This window comes from Bufo bufo, chromosome 1, assembly GCF_905171765.1.
Source record: "Bufo bufo chromosome 1, aBufBuf1.1, whole genome shotgun sequence".
Taxonomy (NCBI): Eukaryota; Metazoa; Chordata; class Amphibia; order Anura; family Bufonidae; genus Bufo; species Bufo bufo.
In genome coordinates, this window is record NC_053389.1 from 101,169,430 (window position 1) to 101,193,852 (window position 24,423).

At 44.4% G+C, this 24,423-nt stretch overlaps 1 protein-coding gene across 1 annotated transcript in view; it reads right to left on the reverse strand.

The window, feature by feature from the left end:
- LOC120997343 (probable glutamate receptor) overlaps window positions 1-24,105 on the reverse strand; it is a 37,519-nt gene extending 13,414 nt beyond the window's left edge. Inside the window, exons 1-5 of the mRNA XM_040427385.1 lie at window positions 24,042-24,105; window positions 20,313-20,378; window positions 15,479-15,510; window positions 13,737-13,787; window positions 13,404-13,586 (exon numbers count right to left, since the gene is read on the reverse strand). Of these exons, the coding sequence (XP_040283319.1) occupies window positions 13,404-13,586; window positions 13,737-13,787; window positions 15,479-15,510; window positions 20,313-20,370 (324 nt within the window). The 5' untranslated portion in view covers window positions 20,371-20,378; window positions 24,042-24,105. The remainder of the gene's footprint in view (window positions 1-13,403; window positions 13,587-13,736; window positions 13,788-15,478; window positions 15,511-20,312; window positions 20,379-24,041) is intronic.
- Between the last annotated feature and the right edge of the window lie 318 nt (window positions 24,106-24,423).

Here is a 24,423-nt window from a genome sequence, read left to right on the forward strand (position 1 = left end):
AGAAATATCTTGGTCAAATGCCAACTTTGTATAAAAAAATGGGAAAAGTTGTCTTTTGCCAAGATATTTCTCTCACCCAGCATGGGTATATGTAAAATGACACCCCAAAACACATTCCCCAACTTCTCCTGAATACGGAGATACCAGATGTGTGACCCTTTTTTGCAGCCTAGGTGGGCAAAGGGGCCCATATTCCAAAGAGCACCTTTCGGATTTCACTGGTCATTTTTTACAGAATTTGATTTCAAACGCCTTACCACACATTTGGGCCCCTAGAATGCCAGGGCAGTATAACTACCCCACAAGTGACCCCATTTTGGAAAGAAGACACCCCAAGGTATTCCGTGAGGGGCATGGCGAGTTCCTAGAATTTTTTATTTTTTGTCACAAGTTAGTGGAAAATTATGATTTTTTTTTTTTTTTTTCATACAAAGTCTCATATTCCACTAACTTGTGACAAAAAATAAAAACTTCCATGAACTCACTATGCCCATCAGCGAATACTTTGGGGTCTCTTCTTTCCAAAATGTGGTCACTTGTGGGGTAGTTATACTGCCCTGGCATTCTAGGGGCCCAAATGTGTGGTAAGGAGTTTGAAATCAAATTCTGTAAAAAATGACCAGTGAAATCCGAAAGGTGCTCTTTGGAATATGGGCCCCTTTGCCCACCTAGGCTGCAAAAAAGTGTCACACATCTGGTATCTCCGTATTCAGGAGAAGTTGGGGAATGTGTTTTGGGGTGTCATTTTACATATACCCATGCTGGGTGAGAGAAATATCTTGGCAAAAGACAACTTTTCCCATTTTTTTTATACAAAGTTGGCATTTGACCAAGATATTTATCTCACCCAGCATGGGTATATGTAAAATGACACCCCAAAACACATTCCCCAACTTCTCCTGAATACGGAGATACCACATGTGTGACACTTTTTTGCAGCCTAGGTGGGCAAAGGTGCCCAAATTCCTTTTAGGAGGGCATTTTTAGACATTTGGATACCAGACTTCTCACGCTTTGGGGCCCCTAAAATGCCAGGGCAGTATAAATACCCCACATGTGACCCCATTTTGGAAAGAAGACACCCCAAGGTATTCAATGAGGGGCATGGCGAGTTCATCTAAAAAAAAATTTTTGGGCACAAGTTAGCAGAAATTGATTTTTTTGATTTTTTTCTCACAAAGTCTCCCTTTCCGCTAACTTGGGACAAAAATTTCAATCTTTCATGGACTCAATATGCCCCTCAGCGAATACCTTGGGGTGTCTTCTTTCCAAAATGGTGTTATTTGTGGGGTGTTTGTACTGCCCTGGCATTTGAGGGTCTCCGCAATCATTACATGTATGCCCAGCATTAGGAGTTTCTGCTATTCTCCTTATATTGAGCATACAGGTAATGAGATTTTTTTTTTTCCGTTCAGCCTCTGGGCTGAAAGAAAAAAATGAACGGCACAGATTTCTTCATTCGCATCGATCAATGTGGATGAAAAAATCTCTGCCAAAAAAAGAAAAAGGAGGGGAAAGGCGTCTGCCAGGAGCTCCGCCCAACATCCATACCCACTTAGCTCGTATGCCCTGGCAAACCAGATTTCTCCATTCACATCAATCGATGTGGATGAATAAATCATTGCTGGGATTTTTTTTTTTATATATACAAAGTGTTTGCCAAAGTATATGAACACCGCCACCTCCTCAGCTCATATGCCTCGGCAAACGTATCTTTTACTGCAGAGGAGAAATCTCGTCTTGCAGCGCCGCATACACCGACTTGCGTGTAATCTGACAGCAGCGCAATGCTTCTGTCCGAATGCACATCAGTGCTGCAGCTAGTCGATCGGTTGGTCCACCTGGAAGGTAAAAAAAACAAAACAAAAAAGAAAAAACCAGGCCGCAACGCAATAAATTTATTAACTTTTCAACAGAACATATTAAACTTTTTTTTAACTTTTTTAACTGAACGTTAACTTTTTTACTTACCGGTATTTTTTTTTTGTTTAGTTTTTTTTTACCTTTATAGAACAAACCTCTCCTTCCCCATGGGACAATGTGCAAAGCGCAAATCGCCCAAAGATGTGGTGAAGTACGTTATGCACTTTATCCCAGGTGAAAGGAGAGGTTTGCAGCAGCTGTGAGTAAAAGGGCCCTAATAGCCCTGTGTGCCTGTCCTGTGAGATGCAATCCCTATGCTAGGTGTACCTGTGTGTGGTACTTCCGGAAACACTCACTAAAGCATAGGGCAGGGTGGTCAGGACAGTCAGGACAGAAATAGCGGGTGTCACGCCTTATTCCACTCCTGCTACAGACACGACATCTTTTTCGGGGTGACGGTTGGGTTGAGGTACCAGGAACAACACTGGGGAAATGTCGCTCGTGTAGACGGCTAACTACACTGGTGGATGGGGCCACGGAACCTCCTGGATAAAGGAGGTTCTCGATGATCTCTTCCTGGAATTTGAGGAAGGATCGTGTTCTCCCAGCCTTACTGTAGAGAACAAAACTATTATACAGCGCCAATTGAATTAAATATACAGACACCTTCTTATACCAGCGTCTGGTTCTGCGAAAACTAAATACGGAGACAACATCTGGTCATTGAAGTCCACCCCTCCCATGAGCGCATTATAGTCGTGGACACAGAGGGGCTTTTCAATGACACGGGTTGCTCGCTCAATTTGGATTGTCGTGTCTGCGTGAATGGAGGAGAGCATGTAAACGTCACGCTTGTCTCTCCAATTCACCGCGAGCAGTTCTTCGTTACACAAGGCAGCCCTCTCCCCCCTTGCAAGACGGGTGGTTACAAGCCGTTGGGGGAAGCCCACGCGACTAGTTTGCGCAGTGCCACAGGCGCAAATCCGTTCTAGAAACAAATGCCTAAAGAGGGCCACACTTGTGTAAAAATTGTCCACATAAAGATGGTACCCCTTGCCGAATAAGGGTGACACCAAGTCCCAGACTGTCTTCCCACTGCTCCCCAGGTAGTCAGGGCAACCGACCGGCTCCAGGGTCTGATCTTTTCCCTCATAGATCCGAAATTTGTGGGTATAGCCTGTGGCCCTTTCACAGAGCTTATACAATTTGACCCCATACCGGGCACGCTTGCTTGGGATGTATTGTTTGAAGCCAAGGCGCCCGGTAAAATGTATTAGGGACTCGTCTACGCAGATGTTTTGCTCGGGGGTATACAAATCTGCAAATTTCTGGTTGAAATGGTCTATGAGGGGCCGAATTTTGTGGAGCCGGTCAAAAGCTGGGTGGCCTCTGGGACGGGAGGTGGTGTTGTCGCTAAAATGCAGGAAATGGAGGATGGCCTCAAATCGTGCCCTGGACATAGCAGCAGAGAACATGGGCATGTGATGAATCGGGTTCGTGGACCAATATGACCGCAATTCATGCTTTTTAGTTAGACCCATGTTGGCCCAAAAAAAATTTAAGTTCGGAAACTTGGACTGGTTTCCACCGGAAAGGCTGGGCATAAAAGCTTCCCGGGTTGGCGGATATAAATTGTGTGGCATAGCGGTTTGTCTCTGCCACGACTAAGTCCAAGAGCTCCGCAGTCAAGAACAGCTCAAAAAATCCCAGGGCCGAACCGATTTGAGCCGTCTCAACCCGAACTCCAGACTGGGCGGTGTAAGGGGGAACTAATGGTGCGGCTGAAGTTGGTGACTGCCAATCAGGGTTTGCCAGCACCTCAGGGATTCTAGGGCCTGTCTGTGCGGTGGCTGCGACGGGGTAACTACTGCACGTGCCACCGTACCAGCTTCAACTGCCCTTCTGGTGCTCGCCACATCACCATGTTGTACGGCAGTGCTGGTACTAGGTCCAGGGAGGGCTGCGCTGCTGGTGTATGCCTCACCACGTGATCCGGCAGCGACAGCCCCACTCTGCTTCTCTTGAAGCGGATCCTGCATAACCTGTGGTCTAGCGACACGGGGCCGGGTACGCCTGGTGCTGCCAGGGACCTCAACCTCCTCGTCCGAACTTTGGGTCAGAGAGCCACTGCTTTCCACAGGTTCATATTCTGACCCGCTAGATTCGTCAGATGAGGGTTCCCACTCCTCATCCGACTGGGTCAGAATCCTGTAGGCCTCTTCAGAAGAATACCCCCTGTTTGACATTTTGGACTACTAAATTTAGGGGTATTCCCTGAGACTACCCAAGAAAAAAAGCAAGCCTGTCTTACAAAGGGGAGGCTAGCGAAGTACCGGAGGCCGCTGCGGTTGATAAAAAATATCAAAACTGATTTTTTTATCGCCGCAGTGCGTGTAAAATGAATGTGCAGTGATCAAAAAAATATATATTTTTTGTCACTGCGGTGGGGCGGGCGTGGGTGAACGCACGTGTGGGCGACCGATCAGACCTGATCGGGCAAACACTGCGTTTTGGGTGGAGGGCGAGCTAAGGTGACACTAATACTATTATAGATCTGACCGTGATCAGTTTTGATCACTTACAGATACTATAAAAGTACAAATGCTGATTAGCGATACGCTAAACAGCGAATAAGTGACTGCGGTGTGGTGGGCTGGGCGCTAACTAACGCTAAACTACCTAACCAAGGGGCCTAAACTATCCCTAAAACCTAACAGCCAATACTAGTGAAAAAAAAAAAGTGACAGTTTACACTGATCACTTTTTTTCCTTTCACTAGTGATTGACAGGGGCGATCAAAGGAGTGATCAAAGGGTTAATTGGGGTGCAGGGGGGTGATCTGGGGCTAAGGTGTAGTGTTTGGTGTACTCACAGTTCAGTCTGCTCCTCTGCTGGATCCAACCGACGAAAAGGACCAGCAGAGGAGCAGACAAGCCATATAACAGATCATATTTACTAATATGATCTGTTATATGACTTGTGATTGGATTTTTTGAAAATCGCCAGCCTGCCAGCCAATGATCGTTGCTGGCAGGCTGGTGACGAACTTGTTTTTTAAATTTTGCCGGCCCGCGATGCGCATGCACGGGCCGGCTTTGAGCGAAATCTCGCATCTCGCGAGATGACGCGTATATGCGTGATTGTGCGCAGCGCTGCCACCTCCGGAACGCGAATCTGCGTTAGGCGGTCCGGAGGTGGTTAAAGGCTGTGGATGGTACTGCAGCTGCCCCATTCACGTGAATTGCAATACCAGATACATTCCATAGACAAGAGGAAAGGTAGGTAGTCATCCAGTCCTGCGAAAATCTGCGGGATGGCTGACATTCAGTACATCTAAGAATCTGTATGGTCAGCTGAAAGGACATCTGTCAGCAGATTTGTACCTATGACACTGGCTGACCTGTTACATGTGCACTTGGCAGCTGAAGGCATCTGTGTTGGTCCCATGTTCATATGTGTCCACATTACTGAGAAAAATTATGTTTTAGTGTATGCAAATGAGGCTCAGCCCCCTCTGCAACTGCCGCGCCCTCTGCACTTTGATTGACAGGGCCAGGCAGGGTACACATCATAATGCCTGGCCTTATCAAAGTGCAGAGGACACAGCAGTTGCAGAGAGAGTGGAGCCTCTAGGTGTAACAGCAACGCCCCCGTTGTTCCTAGAGGATCACTTTTCTCCACAATGTGGACACATATGAACATAAGACCAACACAGATGACTTCAGCTGCCAAGTGCACATGTAACAGGTCAGCCAGTGTCATAGGGACAAAAATGCTGACAGATGGCCTTTAATCTGAGGCAGCCCTTTTAAATGCTACAATTACTTTTTTCTAAATCTGTTACTTTAAAAGCTACTTTGTCATTTTAAGGAGCATCCTATGGACATAGTACACTACTGTATTTAAGGGGCTACGCACAATGTAGGACTGGAGTACTTAGGGCCCACCAGTAAAAAAGGGATACATTCAAAGGAAGGTCCTGGAGAGAAGAGGATACCGGCTAGCTTTCTTCTATACCTAGAAGTCATCTCAGCTCTGATCGTGTCTATAATAATAAACTGGGGAGTTTTTTTAATAATCTATGGTGCTGAACTTTCTCCATTTATAGACAATTTGTCTTACCGTGGACTGATGAACAGCAAGGCTTTTGGAGATACTTTTATAACCCTTTCCAGCTTTATGCAAGTCAACAATTCTTATTCGTAGGTCTTCTGAGAGCTCTTTTGTGCGAGGCATCATTCACATCAGGCAATGCTTCTTGTGAAAAGCAAACCCAGAACTGGTGTGTGTTTTTATAGGGCAGGGCAGCTGTAACCAACACCTCCAATCTCCTCTCATTGATTGGACTCCAGTTGGCTGACACCTCACTCCAATTAGCTCTTAGAGATGTCATTAGTCTAGGGGTTCACATACTTTTTACATCTGCACTGTGAATGTTTACATGGTTTGTTCAATAAAAACATGGTAACATTTAATTATTTGTGTGTTATTAGTTTAAGCAGACTGTGATTGTCTATTGTGACTTAGATGAAGATCAGATCGCATTTTATGACCAATTTGTGCAGAGATCCATATCATTCCAAAGGGTTCACATACTTTGCAACTGTATATCCAGCAGTATACAGTGGGGTCAGAAAACCAGTCAGTATCTGGTGTGGCCACCATTTGCCTCACGCAGTGCAACACATCTCCGCCCCATACAGTTGATCAGGCTGTTGATTGTGGCCTGTGAAATGATGGTCCACTCCTCTTCAATAGCTGTGCGAAGTTGCAGAATATTGGCAGGAACTGGAACACGCTGTCGTATACGCCGATCCAGAGCATCCCAAACATGCTCAATGGGTGACATGTCCGGTGAGTATGCTGGCCATGCAAGAACTGGGATGTTTTCTGCTTCCAGGAATTGTGTACAGATCCTTGCAATATGGGGCCGTGCTTTATCATGCTGCAACATGAGGTGATGGTCGTGGATGAATGGCACAACAATGGGCCTCAGGATCTTATCACGGTATCTCTGTGCATTCAAAATGCCATCAATAAAATGCATATGTGTTCGTTGTCCATAACATACGCCTGCCCATACCATACCCGCACCGCCACCATGGGCCACTCGATCCACACTGTTGACGTCTGCAAACCGCTCACCCACATGACGCCACACACGCTGTCTGCCATCTGCCCTGAACAGTGAAAACCAGAACTCATCCGTGAACAGAATACCTCTCCAACGTGCCAGACGCCATCGAATGTGAGCATTTGCCCACTCAAGATGGTTACGAGGACGAATTGCAGTCAGGTCCAGACCCCGATGAGGATGACGAGCATGCAGATGAGATTCCCTGAGACTGTTTCTGACAGTTTGTGCAGAAATTGTTTGGTTATGCAAACCGATTGTTGCTGCAGCTATCCCGGTGGCTGGTCTCAGACGATCATGGAGGTGAACAGGCTGGATGTGGAGGTCCTGGGCTGGTGTGGTTACACGTGGGTGACAATTGTTGAGAAAACAGTGTGAGTGGCACTGCCATCTTTCCCCTTGGTTCCAGTTAAATGTCACTATTAATGCACAGGGTGTACTGGTGTGCTACCCGATGGTGCTCTGCCCTTGAGTAGTATCATATCTAAAACATTTCTACATTACACAAAAGACCCATTACTCTCAAATATTGTTCACAAATCTGTCTAAATCTGTGTTACTGAGCACGTCTCCTTTGCCGAGATAATCCATCCCACCTCACAGGTGTGGCATATCAAGGTGCTGATTAGACAGCATGAATATTGCACAGGTGTGCCTTAGACTGCCCACAATAAAAGACCACTCTGAAATGTGCAGCACAATGCCACAGATGTAGCAATGTTTGAGTGAGCATGCAATTGGCATGCTGACTGCAGGAATATCTACCAGAGCTGTTGCCCGTGCAATGAATGTTCATTTCTCTTCCATAAGCTGTCTCCAAAGGCATTTCAGAGAATTTGGCAGTACATCCAACCGGCCTCACAACCGATCAGTGCAACATGCTTTTTTAATCCTCAGATAGATCGCTAGATAGATATCCTCAGATAGATCGATAGATAGATATGACGTCACAATGGTGAGACGCTGGAGCCGATGTTTAAATAACTGGCGCGGATGCGCAGTTATACCAAGGGCCAGATGAAGCGCTGACGCGCGAAATGGCCGTCGCCGAATTTCAACCACTGCATGCCTGTATGTAAGTCCCTCCCATGCCACACTTATATGTACTTAGCTTTTTGAATCCAGCTTTTTATGTACTCAGCTATATACATGTACCCAGCTTCCTGATGTATTCAGTCATTGATGTATTCAGCTACTGATGTAATCAGTTACAATTGCTCATGTATTCAGCTTTTGATGTACCCAGCGATCCATCTGAGGATTAAAAAAGCTTGTTGCACTGATCAGTGAGTGCCGCCTGAATATTTTCTTTTAATTTTTTGGTGTGGTTACACGTGGTCTGCGGTGGTGAGGCCGGTTGGATGTACTGCCAAATTCTCCAAAACGCCTTTGGAGACGGCTTATGGTAGAGAAATGAACATTCATTGCACGGGCAACAGCTCTGGTAGACATTTCTGCAGTCAGCATGCCAATTGCAAGCTCCCTCAAACGTTGCGACATCTGTGGCATTGTGCTGTGTGATCAAACTGCACATTTCAGAGTGGCCTTTTATTGTGGGCAGTCTAAGACACACCTGTGCAATATTCATGCTGTCTAATCAGCACCTTGATACGCCACACCTGTGAGGTGGGATGGATTATCTCGGCAAAGGAGAAGTGATCACTAACACAGATTTAGACAGATTTGTGAACAATATTTGAGAGTAATAAGTCTTATATGTATATAGAAAATGTTTTAGATCTTAGAGTTCAGCTCATTCAAAATGGGAGCAGAACCAAAAGTGTTGCGTTTATATTTTTGCTCAGTGTATATATATATATATATATATATTTTTACATCTATTTATCTTTTCAATAATGGGCAAGGATTAACTTTTTTTTTTTTGTGGGGGGTAGCTTTGGGGTCTGATGGCCAGTGAATCAGGGTGATACTATTTTCATACCGCTGCCGACACTGGTAAGGATCGCGCATGCGTAATCCCTCACAGGAGCCAGCCGGCAGCCAGACGCACAGGGAGGGGGCGGGCACACAAGGCTCTGACGTTTTGTGTACAGAGCCGGGCCACTCCCTAAGGCAGGGATAAGCCTGTACACATAACGTCAGCACAGGGAGCTGGCTGGATGGCGTCGGGGGTCACGTGACCCAAAGCGGTGCTGAAGAAACCTGATATTATAGATGATAACACTACATTAGAAAAGTATTATGTGGTATGTTATAAGGCACATTGTAAAAAATATATGTAACTTGGATAACCTCTTTAACTGTAAATCCCAGGGGCCCACCGAGCATTTCCCCGACTCCCCGGTGGGACAGTCCGAGCCTGGCTACGCACCTTCAGTAAGGTATTCTCATTTGTAACTTTCACTCTGACTCAGTCCCGTCCCCAAGCTGAGATCTACAGGACTATGTGAATGTTCTACTCCCATAGAGGTGAACGGAGAAGTGGCCAGGCTTACACAGTGCACTTTACATTCACTTTTCTGGAAATAGCCAAGCACTCTGTTTTCTGATCTCCCATAGAAGTGAATGGAGAGCACGCCGCTCATGCCTGTTGCTCTTTCCTTCAGTTTGGGGGCCCCGTTCTAGTGATATGCTGCCAATGTGAGAGATATGCCAACCACTGGTATTACTGGTATGTTTTAGGCTACTAGCATTGCAGGATGTGTATTTATGCATATTGATGTGATGTACTGTATGTAACCTTTATTTCATGCACAGGTTAATGTTTGCATAGCTTTGTGCTATAGCCTACTGCTACATGCTAATCAGCATAGTAAGCATTATTCTCTTTCTGTTCCTCAGTTTCACCCTATCCTTGCAATAAAAGTTGAACTGGATGTTCCTCCAGAGTCAATGAGTTGCTAGAAAGGGAGTTAAGGCTAGGTTCACATCTGTTTCGGAGGCTGCATTCGGGGGCTCAGTTAAAGAATTCAATAAAAATAGTAGAGAACAAAGAGGTCCCTGCATGCAGGATTTTTTTTTCTCTGCTGAAAAAACGTTCTCCCGAATGGAAACCAAACGGATCCCATTATAGTCATTGGGGTCTGTTCAGCTCCGTTTGTTTCAGTTATGTGCGGAATCCGGCACTTCTGTTATCTTTGTTGTTCTGCTTCTATAACAAAGCAGAATAACAGAAATACGTAACTAACGTCTTAGCTGCCCCTCAACTTATGCCCCACTCACACATAAAGAAGACAGAACATGCACTTTTACCGCAAATGAGCAGAATTTTGCAATGACTCTTATTACCTTTTTCACTATGAGTGTCTCTAGACTTACAATTTTAAAGTGTCAATAAATAGGGGGTATGGCTAAAAATCATAAAACACACACATTTATTAAAAACAAGATGTGCCATTTATTCACGTGAAGGGAGCTGTGGTGCAGTTCCCTGGTGGTGGCGAGTGGTGGTGCCCCTTCATTCTCCCAGCAGTTTAGCCCCCATTGATTACAAAGTGATGGCATATGATAAGCTATTACTTTATGAGATAGGAATAACCTTTTAATCCCTAGATGACCTCATTACTGATCACACTACAGAAGTTGTCTGCAGCCCCTGGGCTATCCACTGCAAATAGTCACAGGAACAATACGCTGAAATGGAGCAGTTATTGTGAGGACCCCATACATAACTTGCCCTCTGGCTCCTGAATCTGTGTGCTGATTTATGTTTCACCCTGTTGACCCCTTGTTGATGTACTGGAAGGATCAGATGATGTAGACAATAGTGACAAAGAAGATATTATGGATATATTGTGGGTAAAGAACCCATGACAGATATCATTCTATATCTATACAACTGCTGGACAATAAGGGCCATTTACATGGACTGAGAAACAGGTCAATTATCGGTAACCAACTGTTCATTCCCGATCATTGGCCACTCTTTCAGCTGCCATTGAATACAGCAATAATCTACTCTGTATGGGGATGAAAGATCACTACCATGATCAGTTGTCCCCATACGCATTCATTGTTTGTTGGCAGCATATCCCTGTTTGCACAGAACAATGTGCTACCCACAAATAATTTTTTATGCAGTAGAATCAGTCACCTTTACATGGGGGAATTATTGGGAACGAGTATTTGTAAGAATGTTTAGTCCCAATAATTGGCCGATCCTTGGCCTGTTTAAAAGGCCCTTAAAGGGGTCATGCTGTGATTGATGTAAAAATCAGACATCATATAGTACATGGGTCTTGGCCCCCAAGGCAATTATCGGAAGCCTGGGTCATCACATGGGGGGGGGGGGGGGGGGGGGATCAATTAATTTGTGCTTCCATTGTGTAAGTGCTTATTAGTACAGGACAGGTGATCCAGGGAGCGGTAAGTATAGGACTGCACTGGCATTACTCACCACTCCCTGATCCTCTTCAGTGAGTGTTGCACTATGACCTCAATACAAAATATTTGGTCATATTGCACTATGACCTGACACTGCACAATGTCAGGACGCAGTGTTGCTCTGCAGAACAGGCAAAGTGGTGGCAGTGCCCAGAGGAGGAGAAGTGAGTATTTTTCTTTTTGTTTGCTCTTCCTTTTTTTTGTTTGCATTTGCTCTAATTTTTTATTTGCATTTAGGGGATAGAGGGGTAGGGTGGGAGTTATAGGGGATGGCAGTAGTCTTAGTTAGGATCTGTGTACATTGGGGGTCTGATCTGTGGCGATCTGTTCTTATGCCATGATCAGTGGCGTACATAGAGAAGTAAGGGTCCCACAGTAAGGATCAAACCAGGCCCCCCACACAGGACAGAAGGTTTTCCGCCCAAATGCTTTTCAATGACCCTTGGGCCATTTTTTCCACTGTCTCTAAACGTTGTTCCTTTAGAGGGTAGAGTCCTGACCAAGTTTTCACCTCCAGTAGAAGAGGGGATGATCCCAACTGGGCCTCCTCTTGCCCTGGGTCCCATAGCAGTCGCATGGTCTGTCACTATGGTAGTTACGCCCCCTGTGATATATGTGGATATTGTGGCCCCTCAACTGGAAAATTTTTTCTATGTGCGACCCATATTTATGGCTGAGTTAGGGACCTCTGATATAGTACATGACAATCTCTTTCTAACAAAGCTACCCTGTACCTGACACGGAACCAGAGATCCCTATTTATTGCTCCAGTTGTTCTGCTAGATATATTTCAGGCTAAGGGAATCCGCAAAAAACGGATCCACAAAAAATACGGATGACATCCGTGTGCATTCTGTATTTTGCAGAATGGAATAGCTGGCCCTTCATAGAACAGTCCTATCCTTGTCCATAATGCAGACAATAATAGGACATGTTCTATTTTTTTGCGGAACTGACATACAGAAACGGAATGCACGCGGAGTAACTTCTTTTTTTGTGGACCCATTGAAGTGAATGGTTCCGCATAGGGTCTTCAAAAAGAACGGAATGGACACGGAAAGAAAATACGTTCGTGTGCATGAGCCCTTAGGCCTGCACACAAACTTTTTTTCCGTTTACGTAGTTTTTTTGCGTTCTGTATATGGAACTATTCATTTCAATGGATCCGCAAAAAAAACGGAAGGTACTTCGTATGCCTTCCGTTTTCGTTTTTTCCGTTCCGTTCAAAGATAGAACATGTCCTATTATTGTCCGCATAACGGACAATGATAGTACTGTTCTATCAGGGGCCAGCTGTTCCGTTCCGCAAAAAAACGGAATGCATACGGACGTCATCCGTATTGTTTGCGGATCCGTTTTTTGCAGACCGCAAAATACTGAAAAAGCCATACGGTTGTGTGCAAGAGGCCTTAACAGGAGAAGAGTCTGAGATTTTTTCTGCAGCAGCATCAGGTGTATGCGCACCATTCCAATGAAACTGAGGGTGGTACTCTTCACTTCACTGGTATAGGGCTTGTTCACACGACCGTATGCGGATCCGCAATACACGGGCACCCTTCCGTGTGCATTCCGCATCACGGATGTGGACCCATTGACTTGAATGGGTCCGCAAATCCGGAGATGCGGAACAGAAGTACGGAACGGAAGCACTATGGAGTGCTTCTGTTGTGTTCCGTTCCTTGCTTCCGCACCGCAAAAAGATAGAACTTGCTCTATCTTTTTTCGGAACGGACGGATCGAGGACCCATTCAAGTGAATGGGTCTGCGATGCGCTTGCGGCTGCCCACGGTCGGTGCCCGTGCATTGCGGACCGCAATTTGCGGTCCACGGGCAGCACACGGTGAACAAGCCCATAAACTGTAAATTGGACCCATGCCCAATGAAGCAAGGTATATTCATCTGAAAAAAGGGGAGAACTGTAAAAAAAAGTTGCATAACTTATCATTTCGCAGCAAGTAAGATTTGCCATAGGAGCTTCAATAGATTTAGAATGTAAGTTGCTTTTCTGACATTATTAAATGTGACACAATGGCAGAAAATCTGGAAGTCATTAATAACTTACCTTTCTAATAACCTCTCCAACCATTCCATTCCAATCTCCATTTTGGTCCTTTATACCGTACCGGCTGTCTTTCACAACATGTAATGTGTAATTAAACTTCAAAGCTTCAGAAAGTTCAGACAGAAGATCCACACAGTATCCTTCTAATTCACCCGAGTCCGTCATCATAGCAAAGGGCTGTTCCTGTGGAAGACCATTATGTAACGTTGAGCAGTTAAATCTAGTCCTAAGGTGATAGGGGATTTCATCTAAAATATTGTAATTCTAAACGAGGATGTGTTTTTAGAACAGGAGGATCATGTCAGGAGACAGTCAACGTGACCAAGTACTTACCAGAATGGTGGTGACCGTCACAGTTTTTGGAATTTGACGCTTTGTTCTTCCCTATAAATAAAATGTAGTTCTGATGTAATTGTTACCAGTTCACAAATTAAAGGATGACATTGAAAGCCAATTCAAGTGAAATGGACAGGAGTATGGTTGAGCATGCTGGTTCATATGGTACCATGCATGGTGGAAGAGATGGTTCTGCCCCAAATAGTGAATACAGGCCAGGAAGGCCAATACCCCTGCTGATTTTATGGACTCAGCCTATGAGCGCTCCTATGAGTGCTGTGGCCTTCTCCGTGCTCACAAAGCACAGTGCTGTCCATTGTATAGCGGCTGTGCTTGGTATCACGCTCAGGTCCATTCACTTCTATGGGGCTGAGCTATGTCTAGGCCATGTGACCGATGAACGTGAAATCACATGGCCTAGGTAAAGCTGTAAGAAGGCTGTGGCTCTATTGCAAGCGCTAGTGCCCTCTCAAACAGCTGATCTGCGGGGGATAAAAGGATAGGTCAACAGTTAAAAAAAAGTCTTGGAAAAGGGGTCTCCATTAGTTTAGGAGGTTTGGTTTGAGACTGGGTTATATTTTGGGGAATCATCATGGGCTGGCCATTGACCCTACAGGGAAGTTTCCCGGTGAGCCGATGCCCAGGGGGCCACCCATGTACTCCTTTTGGCCACCAGCCAGGTACATAAAGATCTGATACTCTCAGCATTAATTAATGTAGGAGGATGAGACATTTATGCACTTGGCTCAAATATAACTGCATTGCCATTCTCGAGACGATGATACGGTTTCATACTATGGCGTAGGCGGCAGTATTTTGTGCTGCACTGTGGTATTTGGTTCTGCTGGGGGGGCATTTTGCTCAGCACTACGGTATTGCTGGCCCCACCTTCTGTCAACTGTGACCAGCCTACAACATGGGTGGCACTTTTAGGTTTCTTTCCAGGACCACAATAAGTTCCCAGTCCACCCCTGGGTTTCATATTCATTATTAAATGCCCTAGGTTAGGGGTATGACCTATTTAAATAGCAGGTTATATGTAAACATTTTTACATGAGATTGTTTCTTGGAATCTTCTTTGAAAGAACAAGTCCACAAATGGTCTACACAAAAAAAACTGTCTTTGCTGGCCATACCCACCATACTTTCCAACAGTCCTAATTTTGCTGGGACAATCCTGTGAAAGAGGTGGGGCTTTTGTAAGCCCTGTCCCAAAATTGTCTGTTTTGTGGGCGCTTCAGGGAGTTTGGGGTGTATCACCGACTAGTCCGAGAGACAGGGCTTAAATGTCCCAAATTTTATTGTTTACATGTTAATATGAGCAACCAATCACAGCCCAACTGCACAGTGATAGGTTGCAATGGGCAACAATTTTCACAAGCCTACCCCAGTGGTATATTCTTCATTAAAAAGGTTACTCCTGGCCCTACAATAACTCATTTACATGGCCTTCTTTATTATTTTTGGAAAAGACAGTAGCAGAACCTAGGAGGAAGAATAACTGTCTTTCCTCAACTTGGCCAAAAAAATACATAAGGAGCGTGCACTTTATATACGGCTAGGTAAGATAGCCCTAATCCTGGCCTGCTAGCAAATATTGTCACTTAGAGGAGAATATGTGGCTCTTGCTGTCATATGGAAGACATGCTGCTAGTGTCTCATGCGTTTTTGCCATCTCTGTAACCATGGAAACAGTTGTTGCTATGCTCAGTTTTCTTCCTAGTTCCACATGTTGTTACCTTTAGGTGAAATCCATCCGATCTTTCAGCACCTTAAAGAAACAAACAGATTTGATGTAAGCAGTACAAAACGTCCAAGGCATTATAGCATCTCGTGACCTGGACTTCTTGGAGAACACTGGGGCATTCTCTGGGGGCGTCAACAAGGCTCAAGGAAAGAAAGACGTTGTTGTCTCGATACTCTTTAAATGACATTGAAATCTAATTACAAGCAAAAAAATAATCCCAGGGATTGGCTTGTCCAGCTCTGACCGCATGGCCCCTTTTTCCTGAGATTCTTTTTTCTTTTCCTATATAATCCTTGGCAGGACTTGGAACAGTTGTAAAACAGGCTTGGTTGTTTTCCTGCTCCCAGCTTGAGTTGACTGCTCCGAGAATGCATCGTCTTGTTACCTTTTCAAGGCCCCTCTTACATAAAAAATTCTTTTCAAGTCAAGCTGAAGAGCTGCTGGAGAACATTCTAAGAAAACGATTATGTCTATTGATGCCCTGGCATCTCGCGGTAGGAGGCTGCCAAAACCTTTATCTGGTCTTTATTCTGGCTGTTGTCCTCTACATAACCATAAATAATTGTGAGTCGGTGTAAAATTCCTGCGCTGTGAACCAGTAAGCGCAGCGAGCTCCCACCCAGGTTTTATTGCTCATTTGCTCTTGCTCTGACAGAAATGTACATGCAGATAGCACCTGAAAAACGTCTGGGGATGCAGAACAGTGTTCCCAATCTTACTCAGGCTGTACCTTTCATTTAAAGAGCAATAGTCAGCAGTTTCATCCCCATTAAACCAGGCATACTGAGTGGTAGAGTTGATCCTACTGATTAAAATGACACCTGTCTTGTGAAAATCAGTCGTGCCGTTCCCCAGAAAACAATACTTTTATTCTTCTTGAAAATTAGGGCTGCAAAGTTAAGCACCATTGAGGGCCTAGATCCTGCCGCCTCGGTGCACTGATGCTTATAGTCACATTAAAGGGGTTCTGCAGTTTTTTTAAACTGATGATCTATCCTCTGGATAGATCATCAGCGTCTGAACGGCGGGGTTCCGACACCCGGGACCCCTGCCGATCAGCTGTTTGAGAAGGCAGCGGAGCTGGCAGTAGTGCCGCAACCTTCTCGCTGTTTACTGCAGGCCCAGTGACGTCACGACTAGTATCACTGGCCTAGGCGGGGCTAAGCTCCATTCAAGTAAACAGAGCTTAGCCCCGCCCAGGCCATTGATACTAGTCGTAACGTCACTGGGCCTGCAGTAAACCGTGAGAAGGCCGCGGCGCTACTGCCAGCGCTTCTGCCTTCTCAAACAGCTGATCGGCAGGGGTCCCGGGTGTCGGACCCCCACCGTTCAGATGATGATGATCTATCCAGAGGACAGATCATCAGTTTAAAAAAAACTGCAGAACCCCTTTAAAAAATAATGCTCAGGAACGCTGCAACCGATTTTTACAATACAGACATTGTTTTAATCAGCAGGATCTACCCCATCTGGGAGTATGTCTATTTTAATAGGGATGACCTTACTGACAGATGCTCTTTACTGCTATGTGGAAACCGAGCCTAAGTGGCATATATGGATAGGTCCAATTATGAATGTGGGCTGTCATGTGGGTGTACCTACCTTAGTATAGTAGTACTGCCCCTTGAGTTATAATTTAAAGGGGTTGGCCACTTTCTGGTTATTACTGATTAACGTGTTTGTACGATGATTATATGGCACGTACTAATATAGCCTTTCTTAAAATACTACATCATTTTCTATATTTCATAAGGTATACCCCTTTGTTTGCCAAGTCTTTTGTGCTGTCCGCACAGAGGTCCTGTCCTTAAAATGGCTGCTGATGGAGGGTCATGTGACCAGGCAAATCACCTCCATGTGAGGTTTCTTTTCAAATACGCTGGGGGAGATTTATCAAACTGGTGTAAAGTAAAACTGGTTTCATTGCCCATAGCAACCAATCAGATTGCACCTTTCATTTTTCACAGCTCCTTTGGAAAATGAAAGGTGGAATCTGATTGGTTGCTATGGGCAACTAAGCCAGTTCTACTTTACACCAGTTTGATAAATCTCCCCAACTGTACCTGCCATCTGCACTTACACTGTTGGGAGTTTAGTGCTGGCGCAGTGTGGTGAAATGCAGGAGACATCACATGGAGTTGGCTGCTGATGGAGGTTCATGTGACCAGACAGATCATTTTAAGGACAGGACCTCTATACGGACAGCACAAAAGACTTGACAAACAAGGGGGTATACCTTATGAAATATAGAAAATGGTGCAGGCTATATTAGTAAGTGCCATACAATCATCTAACAAACACATTGGTCACAAGTAGCCAGAAAGTGGTCAACCCCTTTAAGTAGGCTCAACATAAAACATTGGTCTGGCATTAAATAAATATGGTTTATTTCTTCCACAAATGGCGCCATACATGTCTACGGATTCTGGTACTGCAGCTTAGCTTCATCAAAGTGAATGAGTCTGAGTTGCAATACCACATACAACCTGTGAACAAGTGTGGCACTGTTTTTAGATTAAAGCAGCCATCTTTTTCTAATCCTGCACAATCCCTATTAGCGAATGAAAAAAGGGAGAGCGTATGTTAAATAGATTTAGGGGATCAGAGGAGTTATATAGGTTAGAAGGATGCAGAGGAGTGGAGGGAAAAAAATGGGAAGGACAGAGAGAGGTAGGTGAAGAGGACAAGGTAGGTGGGAAAGGGGGCAGGGGTGGGAAGGAATGAGTAGAGATCTGTGGTGTGGATCTGAGAGGTGACAAAAGAGAGGTTAAACAAGAGGTGGATGACACTTATTGAGGCTGCTCACACCCGATTGGACTAATAGTCCTCAGCGGCCTGACTCGCAGGTCGCGGCATGCCATAGATACGCGAAAAAAGTAAAAGTCAGTGGAGCGCCCAAAGTCAAAGCAATACAGGCTAAACCAAATTAAGATTCACGTATTTTGGTTACAAATGCGATAATAATGTGACATACGGCAGATTTCTGAAATGCCAAACGGCCACCCACTTTCCTGGCCCTAGCAGGAACACTGTGGCCCTGCTATGGCCAGGAAAGTGGGTGGCCATTTGGCATTTCAGAAATCTGCCGTATGTCACATTATTATCGCATTTGTAACCAAAATACGTGAATCTTAATTTGGCTTAGCCTGTATTGCTTTGACTTTGGGCGCTCCACTACTTTTTTCGCGTATCTATTGCAATCCCTATTAAAGCTCCTTAAACGCCAATGCGAAACCATGGGGATGCGTGTAACATAAAGACTGCACTGTACTGTAAATACAAAGACATATTTGAGGTAAAGTGGATCCAGATGACTAATATCAGTCTCCTGAGAAGACGGGTCATTAACTCCTTCTTTGCTGTAATGTGAACCACGTCCTTATACATAGGAGTTTATATCCACATAAACATATGGGTCAGGTTTATTATACCCTGTGATTATGCAGACTTTATATTTGCTTTGATGTGGATGTAGCTCAGTCAGCAGACGACCGCCATCTGTCTGACAGCAGTCACTTATAATGGGCGCTTTAAAACCCCACCAATGATAAAGTCCTCCCATTTTCGGAGCGTTAATGAATTAGACCCGTTCACTGGAGGAGAATCCATTTGGTGAAAGTAAGTGGTCCACTTGATAATTGAGGTGAGTGTTTCTCGTTGGCACTTTGAAAACATCTGTGTTGTGCTGTTCCTCTATTATTCCTGATAGAAGTTTGTGAATTGCCAACTGGCCGTCATGAGTTGGGGGTGTGTCCCGTCACAGACACTATCAGCGCAAACCTTTCGCCGCAATCTGCGCCAGAAATACCCCTAATTTAGGCGTATTTCTGTTTGATAAATGACCCCCTATGTTTTTATTGTTGAAGAGGACCTGTCACTTCTCCTGACTTGTGTCTTAGTCACTACTTACATTCCCTATCTATTGACAATTCTGGAGCATCTATTCTTAGGACTCTGTGTTGTGCCATTCCTCTGTTATTTCTATGAATTCCTGGCAGCTTTCAGGAAAGGTACAGATGGGTGTTACCAGTTGGGCGGGTGTCCCTGCACAGTCTGACACCAGTGGCACTGATTGGACAGAGTCAGACACACCCTCTACTGGTAACACCCAGCAGTACCTTTACTGCAGATGTAGTGCCCTGGAGCAACACATGTGACACATCGACTGTGTCCGGGGGACACAGTGTAGCGTTGGGGCCATCCCAAATCTGGCCACTGCAAAGACTGCTGGCAATTTATTTATACACTTCTAGCAGGAATAATAGAGGAATGGCACAACACAGACTCATAAGGAGAGATGCTCCAGAATTGTTATCACATGGGGAATGGAAGTAGTTACTAAGATAAACAAGTCAGGAGAAGAGAAAGGTCCTCTTAGGGTCCATTCACACGTCTGTAGAATGGGTCCGCAGCCGTTCCGCAATTCTGCGGAACGGGTGCGGACCCATTCATTCTCTATGGGGCAGGAACGGATCCGGACAGCTCACAGTGTGCTGTCTGCATCCGCATTTCTGGAGAGCGCCCCCGATCTTCCGGTCCGCGGCTCCGGAAAAAAATAGAACATGTCCTATTGTTTTCCGCAATTCCGGACAAGAAAAGGGAGTTCTATGGGGGTGCCGGCCGGGTGTATTGCGGATCTGCAGTACACTACGGACATGTGAATGGACCCTAAAAGTGATAATTGATAACATCGGGTGTAAACGCGACCCCAATAATCCTCAGATTTCTAAAATTTATGGAAAGAAATACCCAACAGTAGCATTGAGTAGCTCCTGACTACTCCCCTGCATTCCGGAGCGTTCATTTCCATAAACTTTTCTACCGACCTGCGTCCTCCATCCACAGGATGACAAGTGTGAAAAGCAGCGCCAGGGATTTCTTCATGGCCGTCACTGCAAGACATAAAGAAAGGCAGAGATTCCAATTACGTTCACTTTCCAAAACCGTAGCTTTCTGTTGCCAAGGATATGTTATTTTACTCCTGTTACTAGGGTTCTCGCTCTTGTTTCTTGGCCAATAATTAGCAGCTCCTGGATGCAATCACTACAGTCACGTACCCGAGGAGGAGCATCACATCTGCTAGTTATGGATGCAATGTAGGCTATACTTTGTCACAGCGAGGTGGGGGGTCCTGAAGATCCTAAGAAGGGTTGGGACATCTCACAGTGGCTACTTTATGTCCAATAAGTGAACATCGGTAATTAAAATAATAAGAACGGGGCTCATCAATCATTATATGTCCCGGATGTACAAAATCTGTAACGGGGCCTCCCCTTACCATGTGTCATAACAGTGATGGTTTCTCTGTGGCAAATGGCCCTTTGAGATTCTTTAGGTACCAGAGACTGCTACCACTGAACCCCTATAACTTTGCCCCTGACATGATGCTCCACGCAGACACTACATGGTGCCATTTTTACCAGTTTCTGTTATGGTCTATGCTATCACAATAGGATAACGTAGGCGTCACCCCCCATTGGTATTGGACTAATGCAAGTGGAATGTATTATGTACAAGTCTCTTATAGTTGGTTCCTGCAATTAAAAAAGATTCAATGTGCTTGACGTGTGGAAAGTGATCGAGAAAATTATAAACACCTCAAAAAGAAATTTATGATGTCAGGTCCTAATCAGGGGCCCAAGGATTTTGGTGAAATTTATAGATACAGACAGCATCCATCCATCCGTGTTCTCCTATGGTCTAGAGAACATTGGGTCCTATGGGGTCATGGGGGAAAAACTGAGCTCATCACTTTAATTGCAGGCACAATAAATATCAGCTTGTTAGAGGGATTTCACACTGAGTAAGGGCCAAAACATGGGAGAAGAAGGGTACATGCAGACCGCTGCAATACACAATTTTGATGACTACTGGAAGAGCTAAGTTAAAGGGTTTGGCCCATCTCAGATGTTGATAGCATATTACTAGGATATGCCATCAATCATGTTAGACAGGTCCCACTTCTGGGACCTGCTCCCATCTCCAAAAAGGGGCCCCCAAAGTGAAGGAGAGTCCCAAAGCAGTGAAAGAAGAGGTGGCCATGCACTCTCCATACACTGCTTGGGGAAGTCTGAAAATAGCCGAGTGAGAACAGTTATTTTCTAAAGTCCCATAGTGGTGAACGAAGGGTAGCCGCACATGTACAGCGCCCCTCCCTTCACTTTGAGGGGCCCATCCTGGAGAAAGGAGCAGGTCCTAGAGGTGGGACCACACCTATATGATGTTGATGGATCACGGATGAAAAATATGGTCATGTGCATGAAGCCGAAAATTTGGTTTCATAATCTGTTATATGGTGACAACAGCCAGACCCTCTACTAACCAGAACTTCGATGAGACTCATGTTTAGTAAAACTACTAATTTTCTACTTTTAGCAAATTGCCTATTACAATGTCTTTGGAGTGTGGCGGCGTGCTTTCCATTCACTTCTATGGGCGTTTCAAAAAAAGCAAAGCGAGAGCACTCGCTATTTCTGGAACTCCCACATAAATGAATGAAGAGTGCACCTATCTCTTCAACGGAGCCCCCAAAGCTCAGCAATTTTAGGCAGTTCCATAGAAGTGAACGAATAGTGGCCGCGCTTGTGCTATGCACTGTCCTTCGCTTTGGGGGCCTCATAGTAGACATAGGTGTGGGTGATGCCCCAAGGGGGGATGGTATAAGGCAGGTGCTGGATTACAGGTCCAGGTGAGATGACACTGTTGATACCTGGCCCTGTCAGTCAAGTAAGTCAGTTTCCAGCGCTACAGAGTGGAGGAGCAAAGGTGCCTCGAATGCTGGGGCCCGCCCTTGGTGCACTTAAGTCCTAGTTTGCACATAAGCTAAAACAAGGATTGGCCTTTAATGGCACCACATAGCAGCACAAGAAATTGGCACTACAGGGCATTATGCCTGTTTTAATAGGGCTAATCCTGCTGACAGATGCATTTTAAGAACATTATAGTGTGTCGCTACATTGGTGCTAGTTATGAAAAACTTAATTTGGCTGCTTCGCAGAATTTCACAAAGAAATTTGATTTGTGATGAATTACTTCATCACAAAGCACATTCCTTTGTATGTAGCGGGCGCAATGATGGGGAGCGGCGATCGTGCCACCCCTTCCCCCAGAATCTGATGCTACAGTTGTGGGCTTTCAGGGGTTAATCCAGTAAAAAAAAAAAAAGTACTCACCTAATCCATTTGCTCACAGAGAGGCCGCTGCGGCCATCTTGATTGAAGACACCAAGCGAGATATGATGGCGTCATCATGCTGACCGGGTGCGGTGACGTCATCACTGGTGACCTGACCGCGCCCACGCGTGATTTTAAGCGGTAACTTCAATCAAGATGGCCGCGATGGCCTCTCTGTGAGCAAATGGATGAGACGAGTATGTATTTTTTTTTTGCCACCATTTCAGGAAAAATTGATTTGTTACCACAAAGCGCGATGAAATTCGGCTTCACGGTGAATCAAGTTTTTCCTGATAGTTGGATCGAAGTCAATTCACTTGGCTTTGATTCACTCAACACTAGTTGGCGGCAGGTAACTGAAAATAACTTATATGAATTTGCTATGTACCGTATACGGTATTATTGATGTCTACATTTTGGTTCTTAGTTGCAGTACCCCCGACTGCCTCTTGGCTGCAACTTATCACAGTATAGGAATCTAAAGTAGTGATCACAAGGCACCGTATAGGAAAGCATTAAATTGGAATTAACGAGCAGTATATTAACTTATAAATCTGTTTAAATCTCATCTTAGAAATCAACAGAAAGGTTTTCATGAAACCTTGCCCTCCTACAAATACGAATTTTCTATAATGCACAATATGGTAAATCTGCTTATAGTAATCACCTACGTCTACAGACTTTACAATTCACAAGATTATGCAAAATCTTCTGAATATCTCACAAAATGACGTGTTCTCCAAAGCCAGATCTAAGAAATTCTGATGTGTTGCTAGGTAATTGGATCAGTAAAACATTTCACTAAAAATAGCCCCGTTGTTTTTCCCACCTTAACCTATTCTGCTTCTATATGACCACCCTCAGGGTTATTTTCATAGGAAAATTTGTTTTTTCTAATCATTATCTTACAGGTCTGACACTGCTGCTAACAGCAAACTTTTTAAGTTTTACGAAAATCATGTAAAAGGGCTGACAAATGTATAAAAACATTTCAAAAATGGTATAACAATTAAAAATGGAAAACTATGAACTGCTAAATTTTTCCTGCTTGACACTCCAGAAACATTTTCTAAATGATATCAATAATGACAAAATAATAATATATAATTACAAAATAATATAATTACAAAAACATCACAAAACAGAAATAAAAATAATAGTGTTCAGCTGCACGACAAACCCATAGTTAGATGAGTAAAGCATTGTTTAAAAGAAAATAGACATAGTAAATGAAGTTTTACATAGAATTGCTTTCCCAAAAAGAAAAAGATTTTAACAGAAATTAATAGAATGATATGAAAAATGATAATTTTTGGAACTGTCTGAGAATAAAGACATACTTAAAATAAATTCATAGTTCAAGATTTAAGGATGAAGTCTTACCCCTTGGGTTCTCCTCCTGGAAGCAGAGTCTTGTGTGTCTATAATTCGCCTCTCGACAGCAATGAGAGAGAAAAGAGCTTCTCAGGAAAACATTGAAATCCTACAGTTTCAATAGGAAATGCTGAGGACGGAGGGAGGAGGAGCGAGCCAGTCTTATGGTTTAGTGGCCCCTTATTGGAATGTGAGTAGTACTGCTTCTGTTTTCACTGTGATTGACTGGAGGATAATTATCTGCTCCCTTTGGGAAAATAATAACATACAGCAATATTATACACCCAGACTGGACTGAGAGCAGCCTTCATCAATTCATCTGGAGATTTGAAAATTTGAAAAGCAAAGATTGTTTTTTTTTTCTTCTTTGTGTGATAATTACTTCCAAGAA